The following is a 13,988-nucleotide window of genomic DNA, read 5'->3' as shown; positions in this document are numbered from 1 at the left end:
CATTGGCACCACAACAATTACAGTGGTTTCAGGTGCCCTACTTGTTGGAAAAATATTGTACTAGAAATTGAAGGATGCTATTTCTCTATTCAACAAACAGTTATTGAACAACTATTATGTTTAAGGTATCATGTGAAAAGGGTCAGTTGTATGTATTTAGTCCAGACATTTAATAAACACGCATAAGCTGGAGTTTCACAGAGATTTATGGGGGAAACTGCCCTGAAGTCCCTTTCCCCCCTACCCCCACACACTCTCAGTCAAATGTGTGTCTCCTTCTTAAGGAAATGTCTGACGGAACAAGGAAAGTAAAGAGTTTCCAAAATTATGATGTCTTTAGTGTATTACCTTTCAAAACTGAGAAAATAGTGTAGCAAGAATGAATTTATTGGTCACCACACTCAGCTGTACAAAGTGACTCAATTTCACCAGAGAGACTCCATTGTGCCAAGTGGTGGAAACAAGTAGGGTCCCTTTGTCTCTCTGCTGCTTTCAAGCGGATGACATCTGCCTTCCAGGGGTTCCTATAGAACTAAGGATGGGGAACGTGGGGCATGTGCTCTGGGTCTTCACCTGTCCGCGCTGGCCTCTGCTGCCAGTTCCCTATTCCTTTTCCGCCTTCCGGCCTTGCCCCGTCAAGGTCACTCCGGACACTGGCCTCGTTTCCAAGCCCCAGGCTCTTCAGGTCTGGCCTTCTCTCAGCCAACGCTGGTGTCCTTGAACACAAGGTGCTGTGCTGCAGCCAGGGTGCCTAACGGGGCTCCCCCGGGTCCTTCAGACTAGCTAGCAGGTGACCTGCGGGTGCCTGGCATTCCTTCTCCTGCTCATGTTCATGCTTCGATGGACTCTGCCAGGCTGTCTCAGACCTTTGCCCAGAACAACACCCAGCCCCTTCCCCCCGCTCCTCGCTGCCTCCCTGGGCTCGGGGAGAGCACGGGGCCCCTTTCCTAAAGCCCCACGCGAACGTCTCCCTCCTTGTTCTCTCTCTGACAAACTTCCTCCTCCTCCTTCCCCAGGTTGGGGTGGGCAGGAGACGCTGCTTTCCCTTAGGGGTTCGACCAGATCTACTGCTTGTACTGAATTCTTTCTCTTCCTTTGGGAAGTCTAACACCAAGAATAGACGGTTTGCGCTGCTTTCTGTTTTCTTTTTCCGAGGCGATGACAGGGAATGTCTAGCTGAGTACACGAGGAAGGGGTCAGGGAGGAAAAGCAGAATGTGTGTATATATATATAAACTCATTCATTAAGATTACAAATTATTGTTCTTTAACACTACGGATGAGCAACAATGGTCCCTCTGATAATATTGATTAAATGTTGACTTTAATAGTGACAGGTTAAAGCAACTTTTTTCCAAAATGATTGGTAGGATGTACGCAAACCTAAACACTAGGGAAGCCAGTTCAGAATGCACTTAGAAAATGAATCAAGTCAACTCCAGGTGAGTAATGGCTGGTTGTGGTCGGAAGGCATTATTACACACTCATGACAACAATACGCTTAATTGTGCCATAAAATACTGACATGCTGCTGGGGTCTCGGATAAAGCAAGGAGGCATGTGAAGATGAGAGTGGGAGAAGTGCTGTGGCTGTCTGTTTAGGAACCGGGGAGGGGGTTTGCTGCCCCCCACCGCGGGAGAGTCCCCAGTCTCCCCAGCTCCAGCAAACGCTGAGTCAGTTCCCCAGGGATGAGGGTCTTCATTTTGGGAGAAGGCCCTCTGATCACCTTTTTAATAATTCCGAGGCTCCTCTGCCCCCAGAAATCACCTCCTTTAAAAAATAGTGCCTAAACTGCTTCTCACCAAACTTTTTGTTTCATACGATGGGAAAAATACAAGTACCGACTGACGTCACACCGTGGAAGTCATTCGCCTAGAAGTACAGTAAGAGCCCTACTGGGACCTGCGTCACAGCGCACCATACAGCCTTGCAGGCAGCACTAATCTGTCCCTGGCAGGCCAGCTCCTTCAGCGCTGCAATCTGGCCTTTAGGATGTTCATATCACCACTGCCCTACAGAGCGTTGGTGTCCACAGGAGGCATTCACAATGCTTGTTGAAAGATGAAAAGGGAAAAACAGATGAACGAGTGAATGAGCTGGGACTGGTTCAGAAAATTTCTGTTTTCATGGGAAATGTAAGAGGAAAGGGGATTCCCAAAGGAGCTAGCTGGCCACTAAAGGATAAGAAGGTTCTACAAATAGGTTTTAAAAACGCACACACATTTTGCAGTTCCATAAGTTTGCTTGTCATTAGCTAAATAGAGCTGCTGGTTGGAGCATTTTGCAGAAATACTTGTGGTTTCTGAAAGTATGTATGGTGTGTGTTTCCACTTTAATAAAGACGTCACTATAAAGACACTTTAAAGAATATGTTGACGGAGGTACTGTTTTAATTAACTAAGCTACCCCGAGGAATAACTGTGGAGAAAGATTGCATTTATTTTTTTGTCTTTTTGAAACAATGCAGAATGAGTCTATTAAATACCTTTGACTGAAATTCAGCAATTCAGGTGTGATCGTATATGATCAAAAAATACGTTTTTAGAATTCATTCCTCTTGGCTGAAATTTACGATGTGAACAAATAGTCATTGTGGTTCCAGCTCCTAAAGGTTTTAGAGACACACCAACACCCAGGCACTGCGTGGTCACTACCAGCTGCAAATCCTCAAGTATTTTTCCTTCTTGGCCTTGACTCATTAGCAGCTCCCATTCTCTGTTCCCAATTTGGTAAGAGAGGTTAATTCTTTAAAAGCTCCCACTAAAAGCCCAAAGACCAGCTCAATGCCTTCGTCTCATTTGTACATAGTTCAGCCCCCACCCGCAGGCCTCCAGGATTCCGAGCCCCGTCTGAAGGCAGTGTTTTCTCTCTTATCTCCCAGATGCCTGTCCATTCTCGCCGGGGCAGAAAGCTGCTGAGCACTGGGGCTGGCAGGTGGACACATGTTCTGCTGAGCACCGTTCACTCACTGCCTGTGTAAGTGATACCTGGATCTTATGATCATGGGCAGCTCATGCTCCGGAGGGCATCCAAGGCCTCCCTCTTCTGAGAAAGTCAGTGGCGGGAGAGGTCAGTGTATGGATTTCCACGGATAACCTCTCGTCAAGAATTCTAGCTACAGCTCTGCCAACATGACAGGACAATTGGACAGAAGTCAAGGAGAACTACGATATCTCCCTTTTAGAAAATGTCAAAAATTAGTAAAATTAAGTATAACAAAGATGATAATATTTCCTGAATTAATATACTAAGTTAATATTTAATTTAAATAATTGAACAACTTTACAGTAAAAATAAATCCAGACATATCAGCAGATAAAACTTTATTTTTGAAGTGGTTGTAGGTTGTTAAAATAACATATAAATTGTTATTTTTTTTTAAGATCGGTGGTCAAATAAGTTGTGGTATGGTGATTCAGTAAATTAAAGCTATTATAAGAATGTAATAAATAACAAACTAGAATTAGTATTATAAGACAACTAAAGAAGAAAAGAAAATATCTACTTAAGAATTAGTGTTGGGATGCCCAAGAATGGTATGGAGAAAAATGGAATTGGATCATACCTTTTTACAATATATAATGCAATGTTATTAAAAAAAAAAAAAAAAACTACCAAGAGAATAGACTAATTATCTGTTAGGGCAAATAGACGAATATATCTACAAAAGAGACACATTTACATCAGAACATGAAGTGTATCATCATATTATGAATCTGTTCATATTTAAATAAATAACACTTCGAACAAAGTAATAAATTAAACATCAAAAGAAAACCAACAAAATGAAAAGTACTCAATACATATTTATTGCCCCAAATATATTTTAAAAATTGTTGCGAATACAGAGAAGTACTCTGCTTTCCTGTCCTAAGTGGTCAAGGAAGATTAAACATTTACATAGAAAGAAAGGCTTGACAAATTAAATTGAATCATATGGAACATGTATCATTTTATAGCAATTAAAGAGGTAACAATTAGAATTCATAAAATCGCACAAATAACTAAAATAGGCTTTTTTTTTTTTTTTTTTTTTTTTGTAAGCCAGTGCTGGAGAATGATCTGTGGGAACCAAGGATCCCATCTACATTGCTGGCAGACTCCGTATTTATGTAGAGCAATTTCTCAATATGCAGCAGGAGCACAAAAAAAAACCTTTTAAAATGGTCAATCTATCCACTCCATTTTGGGAACATATGAGAAGAAAAAGCTTAAAGGGGGAAGTAAAATTTGTGCAGAGTTGTTTATATAGCAGCATTATTTTCACCATAAACATAAGGAACACCTCTAATGCATAATTAAAAGGGAAATGGATTAGGCAATTGATCTATATTAACAGATAGAATACAATACACTATTATAAATTAAAAATGACTAATAAGTGGATTGTGTTGATCTGTGGAAATCTATATGTGAAGCTGCGGTAAGTGACGTTAACCTAACGACAGATATGTCTATTGCTGAAGTGTGAGGTTCTTGGGGACTGAGCCATATCTTATGTTGAGTTTACAAGCCGAAACTTTGTTCCTGCTACACAATAGGTGCTCAGGTGTTTGTTAAATGCATGCATAACTGGCTTTTCTGTTTATCCTGAATTCTTGACCTTCTGCCTGCTGTGACCTTGGCCTATCCACACTTTGCTAGCTTTCACACTGCTCCCCTGCATTTCTGAACGCTAGCCTGCCCCAGCCTCAGATAAATGTATATCCTCTGCAGTCCTGACAGCTGACTAGTGACCTCTGCTCTACTGAAGTCTCCAGCCTCAGGGTGACACACAGCTGCAGCTCAGTCACCACTAACCTGGTGCCTGCATTCTTCAGCGAGCTTGTGAAAAAATGGATAAACTTGTCAATGTGCAAAAGAACAATAACACGTACGGGAAAAGAATTGACTAAGGTAAAGAGTGTAGAGTTAAAAGCTTATTGCAATCATTCTAGGGGAAAGAACAGCTGTATTTGAAAATCCAAGCAATTATAAGAATGGACTAAAAGATATTAAGGATCAAAGCTCCTAGTTACATATTTTTTAAAAACTAATTTCAATAGGACTAGATATCATATGTCTTCCCAACCCCCTGGCACCTGTTAAAAAGAGACAAATACAGCCAAGGATTCGACCGTCTCTTAATTACCTGGTCACCCAGCTACCCTGACGGGAAGGCCAACAGCACCTGACCCTCAAGAAGCCACCAGCTGCCTCAGAGCATTTTTCCCAGAATACGTGCTGAGAATCTGTTCAGAGTAGAGTCACACATTTAACCCTTAAGATGCTTAGAAAATGTGTCCCGTAAGGTCCAGGTTCTTAGCGTCATCAGACTGTGTGTCACGGGGTGATAGGCTGACCTAACAGAAAAGTAACACACACACACACACACACACACACACACACACGCTAACACAACTATTCACCTTGTGGCCCCCTGCGCTGGGCCTTTCCTGGTGCCACCGAGTGCCAGGCACATGAGTATTTAATAGCAGAATGAATGGTTGAACAACTGAATGGAGAGAAGAGGGGCGTTCAGCAGGTTGCCGGATTCTACTAGGTAATGACAGCATCAAGTGACGTTAGTATTTATTCTGGAGGCTCTTCATCGTTGGTGAGAGCACACGACTCTGAAATGGCCCCGATCCAGGCAGCCAGCTGTGGCGAGGGACACCATTCCGGGGAAGCAGAAGAAATCGGCCTGAAATGCGCTGGCCGCCGCAGGCCCGCGCGGGCCGAGGTTAAAGAGAGCCCTGCTTGAGGCATCGGCCCGCGTCCGTCCCCAAGGCGGCCCGGCCTAAGCCTTCTTGTGCTATAAATACAGCGCCCCACATGCTGCGGAGACATGCTGTTCCCTCCGCTTGCTGGGACAGATAACATGAATTTGCCCTTTAAACGTCCCAGGCCGAAGGCACAGCCCCCAGCCCACCCCTGCCTCCCGGAAGCGCCTTCGCCCCGTTTGCCCTCTGCAGAAGAGGGGGCCGGCGAGGGGGGGGGGGGGGTCCGAGCACCTGCCCAGCCAATGCGCGGGGCCCGCACGGCTCCGGGGTCCCTCCTCCTCTCGCGAGAGGCCGCGCGGGGGATATAAGGAGGGCTGCGGGGCGAGCCAAGCGGCCCCTTCGCGTCGCGCAGGGACGGAGACGGGGTGGCGGTGCCTGGCCGGGCCGAGGCGACAGTGAGAGCGCGGCTCCCGGAGGCTGTGTGCGCCCGGCGGCTGTCATCATGGGTGATCAAGCTCTGAGCTTCGTGAAGGATTTCCTGGCAGGCGGCATCGCCGCTGCCGTCTCCAAGACCGCGGTCGCCCCCATCGAGAGGGTCAAGCTGCTTCTGCAGGTGGGGACGGCGCGGGCGCGGCGAGCGGGGGCCGGGCAGGGCGGGCAGGGCGCGCAGGGCGCCGCCAGGCGTAGCGGCGAGGGGGGACCGGCGGGCGGTCGCAGCGGGTCTGCGCTAGGCCACAGGCCCGGCGGCGGCCTGCGCGCAGGGGAAGGTGCCCTCTGCGCTGACAGGTCTCGCGTCAGGAGCAGATTCCTGGTGTCGGGTGGCACCCAGCGGCCGGTGTCTATATATGGAAACCCACCCCGAGTGGGTTCCAGCCAGCCAGATCCTGTGCCTGGGTCAGCAGTGGCACGCCACTCCGGCCTCTTCGGTCGGCCTCACCTTTCCACTCCAGTGTCCCTTGCGCCCGCCTTTTACAACAAAAGCCCCAGATTCTTTACAGAAGACCTCGCTCACCGTGTCCCACGTACTATGCTGGAGGCTGCCATAATGTATTTCATTCATTTTTATATAACCTCTGAGATAAGTATTACCTCCTCCAATTTTACAGATGAAGAAACAGAGTTTGGGAGATTAAGAAACAATTTTTGGAAGAAACTCAGATGGCCTTCCTTACTCACCCTTTCCCCAAATCTTTCCCACTCCAGCCTCGTCACTGAGTGGCCTGTCGTCATCACGCAATCTCGCTTTTTTTTCTCCACTTGTCCGACAGACTTGGGCCCGTCAGTGAGCAGTTGGGCCTCTTCAGTTCGGGAGTGAAAATGATCAACAACAAGAAAACCCCCCGACACGTTGCTCACAACAGCAACAAACCCCTCAATAATCAGTCACCTGGATAACCTGCCTGAAAATGTCCAGGCTCTAAGGCCTAGGGGGGTTATTTTCCTGTAGAACATCTACTACTCAGAGATCCTGGTCTCCAGGGGGCCTGGAGTGAAACTGAGGAGTCATCTCTTACCCAGTACGTCTGTAAAATCGGAGCAGGTGCCCGCCGGGGCAGGACCTTTAATCATGTCTGCGTCCCAGTAAGCCCTTAGCATAGTGCTGGCACCTTGAGAAAATTCAGTACATAAACGAGTCTCTTCACAAATTAAATCAACTTTTCCATTTATTTGGGGCAGAATGTTTTCTCTCAAACTGAAGCAAAATCGGATTTTTTGGCTTGTTAGCCAAGTAGCTAACGTTTATTTACAATATTTGATTTCCCCATACATACGTTTTAAAAAGGAAATCTGAGAAGTGCAAATGTTCTTCTTCTCCTTCTCCCCTGTCCCGCTCACCCTAACCCCCGACTCCTCCCCCATGGCCCCCTCCCCCACAGGTCCAGCATGCCAGCAAACAGATCAGTGCCGAGAAGCAGTACAAAGGGATCATTGATTGCGTGGTGAGAATCCCCAAGGAGCAGGGCTTTCTCTCCTTCTGGAGAGGCAACCTGGCCAACGTGATCCGTTACTTCCCCACCCAAGCTCTCAACTTCGCCTTCAAGGACAAGTACAAGCAGATCTTCCTGGGGGGCGTGGACCGGCATAAGCAGTTCTGGCGCTACTTTGCTGGTAACCTGGCTTCCGGTGGGGCAGCTGGGGCCACCTCCCTCTGCTTCGTCTACCCGCTGGACTTTGCCAGGACCAGGTTGGCTGCCGACGTGGGCAAGGGTGCCTCCCAGCGTGAGTTCAGTGGTCTGGGCGACTGTCTCTCCAAGATCTTCAAGTCTGATGGCCTTCGGGGTCTCTACCAGGGTTTCAGCGTCTCTGTCCAGGGCATCATTATCTACAGAGCTGCTTACTTTGGAGTCTACGATACTGCCAAGGGTGAGACACGGGTCTGGAGATGGGGGGGGGGGGGGGTATCTGGGGAGGAGGAGGACACCCGCAGAGGGGATCCCTGGGGGACCTGTAACTCACAAAGGGCTTTATGTTACCAGTCTTGGTTTTTCCTAGTCTCTGGGCTGAAATGAGGCTTGTGAATGAGGAGGTGGCATAGTGTGGCATTACAGGCCAAGGATTCTTCTTGTCCTCTACTGAAACAAACTCTGGCTTCGAGTGACTTAGAGGAAGAAGGGCAGACTCGCTCCCTCTTCCCACAGCCCTTTCAGTTATTGAGTAAAACTTGGAGCCACTTCAACGTGTCCTGGATGCTGGGCAGAGCTCTGACTTCCCTAGATCCAGTGAGGACAGCCACCAACTGCTGTTGGCGGCCTGGTTGTTTGTGAGGCACCCAGCAAGGGGCAGGTTCTTCTGGAAGTGGGGGGCGGGGAGCATGGAGTTGGAGGTTCGGTAGCCTCGTTCCCATCCCCACCTGCTTTTGCTGAGCTGCTGAGAGAAAACACTGCATTGCCATTTGGCTTCTTGGCTCTGCCCGCAGGGATGCTGCCTGACCCCAAGAATGTGCACATTTTCGTCAGCTGGATGATCGCCCAGAGTGTGACGGCGGTGGCAGGGCTGGTGTCCTACCCCTTTGACACTGTGCGCCGTAGGATGATGATGCAGTCTGGCCGGAAAGGGGGTAAGCCTGGCACCTACCGCCTACATCATAAGTTTTCTGCCTGAGAACACTAGTTGGTACTGTTCTCGGTCTTCACTACTCTCATTGTTAAAATTATGTGATAAGAACCTAGGAAACAAAGATTCTCAACTACTTCTTTAGGGAATTTTGTTACCGTGTAGATAAAAACACCAAAAATGGGATATTGAGAGATGAACTTAACTAGGTATCTAGCATGTTAGAGGCCATATGCCATTTTCCCTTAGAGCCAGGATGAGAAACAAAGGGAAAGAATGGAAATTAGCTGGTTTATTTAAAAATAATTCTTCTCTTATCTAGTTAGTACAAGTGGGGAAGAGTGATTTAGCTGGATGAGTGATGGCCTGACGCATATAGAACAGGTTTTGGCTGCCATAGGTTGAAACACATGAAATGGCCATCTTTAAAGTCAGGAAGTCGGGTGTTCGTTTTCTTTGGTTCAGCCTAGTGGTTGTAGCTCTTTTCACTGCGTAATCTTGGGCTAGTCTAACTGGAGACTGGGCCTTCGTTTTCTGGTGCATTAAGGGGCACGTCCCAGGGTAACACTGCTGTTCCCCCCTGCTCCCTCCGTTCTGCCCTCTGGTGGTCTGGGAATTAGCTGATTAATTGCCACAATTCTTGATTTAAAAGAAGAGGAGTGATAAGAGAGCCTCCCTGACAATTATGCAGGGCTGGGGATTTCTAGTTGCATGTTGCCTAGAGCTGCGACTTAAGAGCTCAAGTGACTTATAATTTATAACACTGGTTACATGGCATGCAGACGGTCTTTTGGGGGCAAAGCCTCTTTCCCCTCAAATGATGAGTGCTGACCCCCACTTGTCTCCACAGCGGACATCATGTACACTGGGACCCTGGACTGCTGGAGGAAGATCGCCAAGGACGAGGGCGCCAACGCTTTCTTCAAAGGGGCCTGGTCCAATGTACTGAGAGGCATGGGCGGTGCTTTTGTATTGGTGTTGTATGATGAGATCAAAAAGTACGTCTAAAGGAATTAAAACAAGTTCATTGGTTCCAGACCCCGTGTGTGGTTTCATAGACTCTTCCTAGGGGAAGTAAAAAGAAAGATCTGAGATAAAACCAGACTGAAAGGAATACCTCAGAAAAAAAAAAGGAAAAAGCTTCACTGAGTGTTCATTAAACCATGAATGTATTTTGTATTTATTTTACATTTAAATTCCCACAGAAAATATATAACGTATCATACTTGTATAATTAACTGAAGAACTGATAATGAAGGAAAGAACTGAATGTGAAACCAATAAAGACCACTTAATGCATGTTCTCTATTCAATTCTTACTAACTGCCAAATGGATTAAAGGATAAGGCCATCAGTGCCTATTTTCTAGCATGACTCATTTATACATCGGTGGCCCAGCTTCTAAATGTCAGCTATTATACTGTGTAAGTACCCACAGCGCTTAAAGTTCTGGCTTCCAAACTTGAACAGGTAGTGCATTCTCTGACCTCATTACCAAGTTGCTGCGGGCTCAGAGATGCTGACACAGATCACAGCTTCCAGAATCTCACCTTATCTTACGCACTTCCACTCAGTCTTCAGGAATTCTGCATTTCCACTAAAAGCTTTAAATCAGTTTCCTTTTGCACGATTAGGAAATGCTTTGTATTAGAACCATTAAAGAATCGTGAGACTTAGAATTTTATGACAAGTGGACACTATACATTGAAAATCACTTAGCAAGCTAGTATTTCATGATGATTAGGTTCTGTGGAAGTTACGGAAGACAGGAACCCATCCTGAGAAGCTTAAACGGGGCCCTGGCTGGCTAGCTCAGATGGAGCATCGTCCCGATGCACCAAGGTGGCAGGTAGGCTTGATCCCTGGTCAGGGCACCGACAGGAATCATCTAATGAATGCACCAATAAGTGCAACAACAAATCAAAGTTTCTCTCTAAAATGAATCAATTAAAAAAAAAAAAGCTTAAATGGGTACAGGAGCAAGGAGAGAGACGGCCTTGTTAAATACTGTAACGTGGAATGTGAGTCTTGGCTGAGTAGAACGGGGAGGGGCAACGTGGGCAGTGGTGGGGGGCGGGCCTTGAAGGAAAATCCCTGGGTTTAGACACATGACTCTAGAAAGCATCTGCTAGTGTTAGGTACATGGGCAGAGAACCAATATGCTCGCGCTTCTTTTCTGTAACAATTTAGCAAGACCTAGCAGAAAAAGTCAGTTTTGGATTTGATTCATAAATGTGTGAGCGAGAGGAAAATAATTACAATTTCAAGTGGGAAACGAGGCACTTTGGTTCAGAAGACCAAACCGTTTCTATGGTGCTGGCTTGTTAAGTGGCAGGCAGGAAGCTGCCCTGCCGGAGGCAAAGCCTGGAAGGCAGACACGTGTCTTCTTTCTCCAGACAGGTGTTTGAGGGGCGCGGTGCCTCTGCACCTCCTTTTCCTCCCCCTCCTTCCCGAGCTCCCCAGTAAGACACCAGCTGCCTTGTTTCACCATAACAACTAAGGTCTGCTCTGCCATGCCCAAGGTCACACCTGTCCCAACCAGGTGGGCTGCATCATTTCATGCAGCCCAAGCAAATTCAGGTTCAAGATCAACATACTTCCTTCACTGTTAAGATCTGACAGTCACCTTTAAAAATGAAGTGTATTTCTGGTTTATGAAGGATTTCTATATTGGCAGACCAGGGAACGCAAACCAATGCACCCTCTGACAACTAGAAAAGGGGTTCAAAGCTATTTAAAATAAAAACCTGCATGAAGGCACTGGGGAGCCAACAAGGCATGGAAAATCATGGGGCCAAGATTTTGGAAGACGGCAACTCAGACGTGAGTGACCTTGTCCCCCATCTGCTCCTCTTGCCCACTGGGTGCCTGCAAATCGTGGAAAATGCAGCTGAAAGGCTGACTGAGGGGCTGGAGATTTTGAAAGCCTCGCAGGGAGAGAGGGACAAAAACAAAACAAAAACAAAACCGAATCCTAGGCCTGCCAAGAAAGGGGGAGCCCAGGTACCCCTGTTTGACTGGGACCCAGAGGCTGATGTCTCAGCAGGAAGGAGGAGCTAGAAAGAGTCTGGCGCCGCAGTCACTGATGCCAGCCTCTAGAGGTCTCACTCAGATCAGGAGGCCCTGCGGCCTGCCAGAAGCATGTCTGAGAAGGAAATATCGAATCATCCAGAGCAGGGGGTCAACGAACTCTCTCTGAGGGACAAGACAGTATTTGAGGCTTGGTGGGCCAGATGGTCTTTTATGCAACACAGCTCCTAGACAAGGCAAATGAACACCTGTGTATTTCATGTAAATTACGTATCACGACAGGTTCATTTTGATCTTCAAAACTCATTTAAGAAAGTAAAAGCCCCATCAGCAGGCACTGAGCTGCCGAATTTGGCCCATGGGCTGTCACGTGCTGCCCTTGATCTAGAGCCTCAAGTTTTGCCTACAACTTTTCATATGAACCAAAACCGCAAATGCAAACTTTAAAACATCCAACTGAAAATACAGTTTAAAGAACCCATTATTTTAAAAGTGGAAATCACAGTGGAAGCCCAAAAATATTCTGAACTTAATAAAAATAAAAATACCATGCTGTCAAATCTTGTAAGAAACAGCTTAAACTATGCTAAGAATTTATAGCCTTCAATGCATCTGTTAGAAAAGAAGGCTGAGAATCAGTGAACTCATACAGCCATTTCAAGAAGTTAGGAAAATAACAGGAAATTAAATCCAAAGAATAAAGCTGGAAGTAGGGAACAGAATTAGTGAAAAAGAGACAATCAATAGTGCGAAGGGCGATGCAAATTTTAAGTGTGAAAGGCAACATTTCTAGAATGTAGCCGGACTATCTTCATGCCCTCCGGTAAATGAAAATTTCATAAATGCTACCATTTAACAAAAGGACTAACCATAAACGAAAAGACCAATAAAATGGACTAAAATAAAAAATTTCTGTTCGGGGAGACCATTCACAGGGAAGCAGACTAGCGAGAAATATTTGTACCGTAAGTCACACCAGGATTGTCGTGGATCTAGAATACATAACTGTTCCTGCAAATCAATAAGAAATAGACATTCAACCAATAGAAACAGACAAAAACAACAACAAAATCCTTGAAAAGACACTTCCCAATGTCCTGCAAACTGCAAGTGCTCAATTAGAGCAGTGCCATTAAAATCACAACGTCCCCTTACACACCCACCCCAAGGGTTCAAGGCAAACATGGCCAACACTAAGTACTGCGAGGACACGGAGCAAGGGGAGCTCAAGGAGCGACAGGAACGAACACCCTTCTGCGGGGGCGTAACTGGTACTCACTTAGGGAAGCTCCGGCTTTACCCACCAAACCCTGTATGCACACTTTATGACCCAACAACTCCACTCCTATGAATATGCCGAATTAAAATTCATGCACAGGTAGTCAAGGGACACCTACGGAAGTCTTCATATCATTCTTTGTAATAGTTGAGAGCTGGAAACCGCCTCAAATGACCACAAAGTGAATAAAGAAATCGCAGTGTGGTCAGACTGGGATACAGAAGTGAGAACCAATTCCAGCTGCCTGAGACAGCACGGAAACATCTCGCAAACCTAAGTATGTTCAGAAAGAGCAGCCAGACATAAAAGACTATGTTATAATTCCATTCACATGATACTGGGAAAAAACAGCAGGCCAAACAACACTGTGGAGTTAAAAGTGAGGGCGGCTGTTACCCTTTGGCAGACAGAGTGAGCCCCAAGGATCTGTGAGGTCCATCGCCGGGACAGTATTCTTGCGGTGACCCAGGTGTCTGCTCTGTGACAGCGTATATGAGTTGTACATTTGTGTTTAGTGCCCTTTTCTGTATTTCTTTAACATTTAGGCAAATGACAACAAAATCCACAAGATGGCCTTTTCTTGTGGATAGTCACCTAAAAGACCATGACCCTCTCATATTCTCCAAAACAGAATTTAAAATAAAAACTTCTCAATACGTTTTTCTAGTTAGTAACTACATGGGAAGTAGATATATTTACTTATGATGCCATAAAGAAAACAGGGACCCATCCAAACCTGGAGATCAGCTATAAGCCCAATACATCAAATAAATGTGGTATTTTTGTGAAGACTACCATTGTAATATACATGCTGTGTATTTAGAACCCTTGTTTTTAATCTTTTGGTGACTACCCAAATTCTTTTACTATCTTATAACAGCACTGTGAAGTTAGGTTCATAGGGATAAAACCCTCATAAATTA

General features: G+C 46.1%; 1 protein-coding gene across 1 annotated transcript; it reads left to right on the top strand.

The window, feature by feature from the left end:
* The first annotated feature begins 6,079 nt into the window (after positions 1-6,079).
* SLC25A4 (solute carrier family 25 member 4) lies at positions 6,080-9,794 on the top strand. The gene is made up of 4 exons (XM_090258911.1): positions 6,080-6,315; positions 7,580-8,066; positions 8,620-8,760; positions 9,607-9,794. Exons 1-4 carry the CDS (start codon positions 6,205-6,207, stop codon positions 9,762-9,764), a joined length of 897 nt encoding a protein of 298 aa, XP_090115037.1. The 5' UTR covers positions 6,080-6,204; the 3' UTR covers positions 9,765-9,794.
* The last annotated feature ends 4,194 nt before the right edge of the window (positions 9,795-13,988 follow it).

This window comes from Furipterus horrens, unplaced genomic scaffold (genome assembly GCF_987537825.1).
Source record: "Furipterus horrens unplaced genomic scaffold, mFurHor1.1.pri manual_scaffold_12, whole genome shotgun sequence".
NCBI lineage: Eukaryota > Metazoa > Chordata > Mammalia > Chiroptera > Furipteridae > Furipterus > Furipterus horrens.
Note: the sequence above shows the minus strand (reverse complement) of the source record. Positions and strands in the feature narration are given on the sequence as shown.

What these genes read in the sequence shown, in the direction of transcription:
- SLC25A4 (XM_090258911.1), top strand. Translation starts at nt 6,205, where the DNA reads ATGGGTGATCAAGCTCTGAGCTTCGTGAAGGATTTCCTGGCAGGCGGC. An exon ending in AGTCTACGATACTGCCAAGG is followed by an intron (nt 8,067 to 8,619) that starts GTGAGACACGGG and finishes CTCTGCCCGCAG; the next exon opens with GGATGCTGCCTGACCCCAAG. An exon ending in GCAGTCTGGCCGGAAAGGGG is followed by an intron (nt 8,761 to 9,606) that starts GTAAGCCTGGCA and finishes TTGTCTCCACAG; the next exon opens with CGGACATCATGTACACTGGG.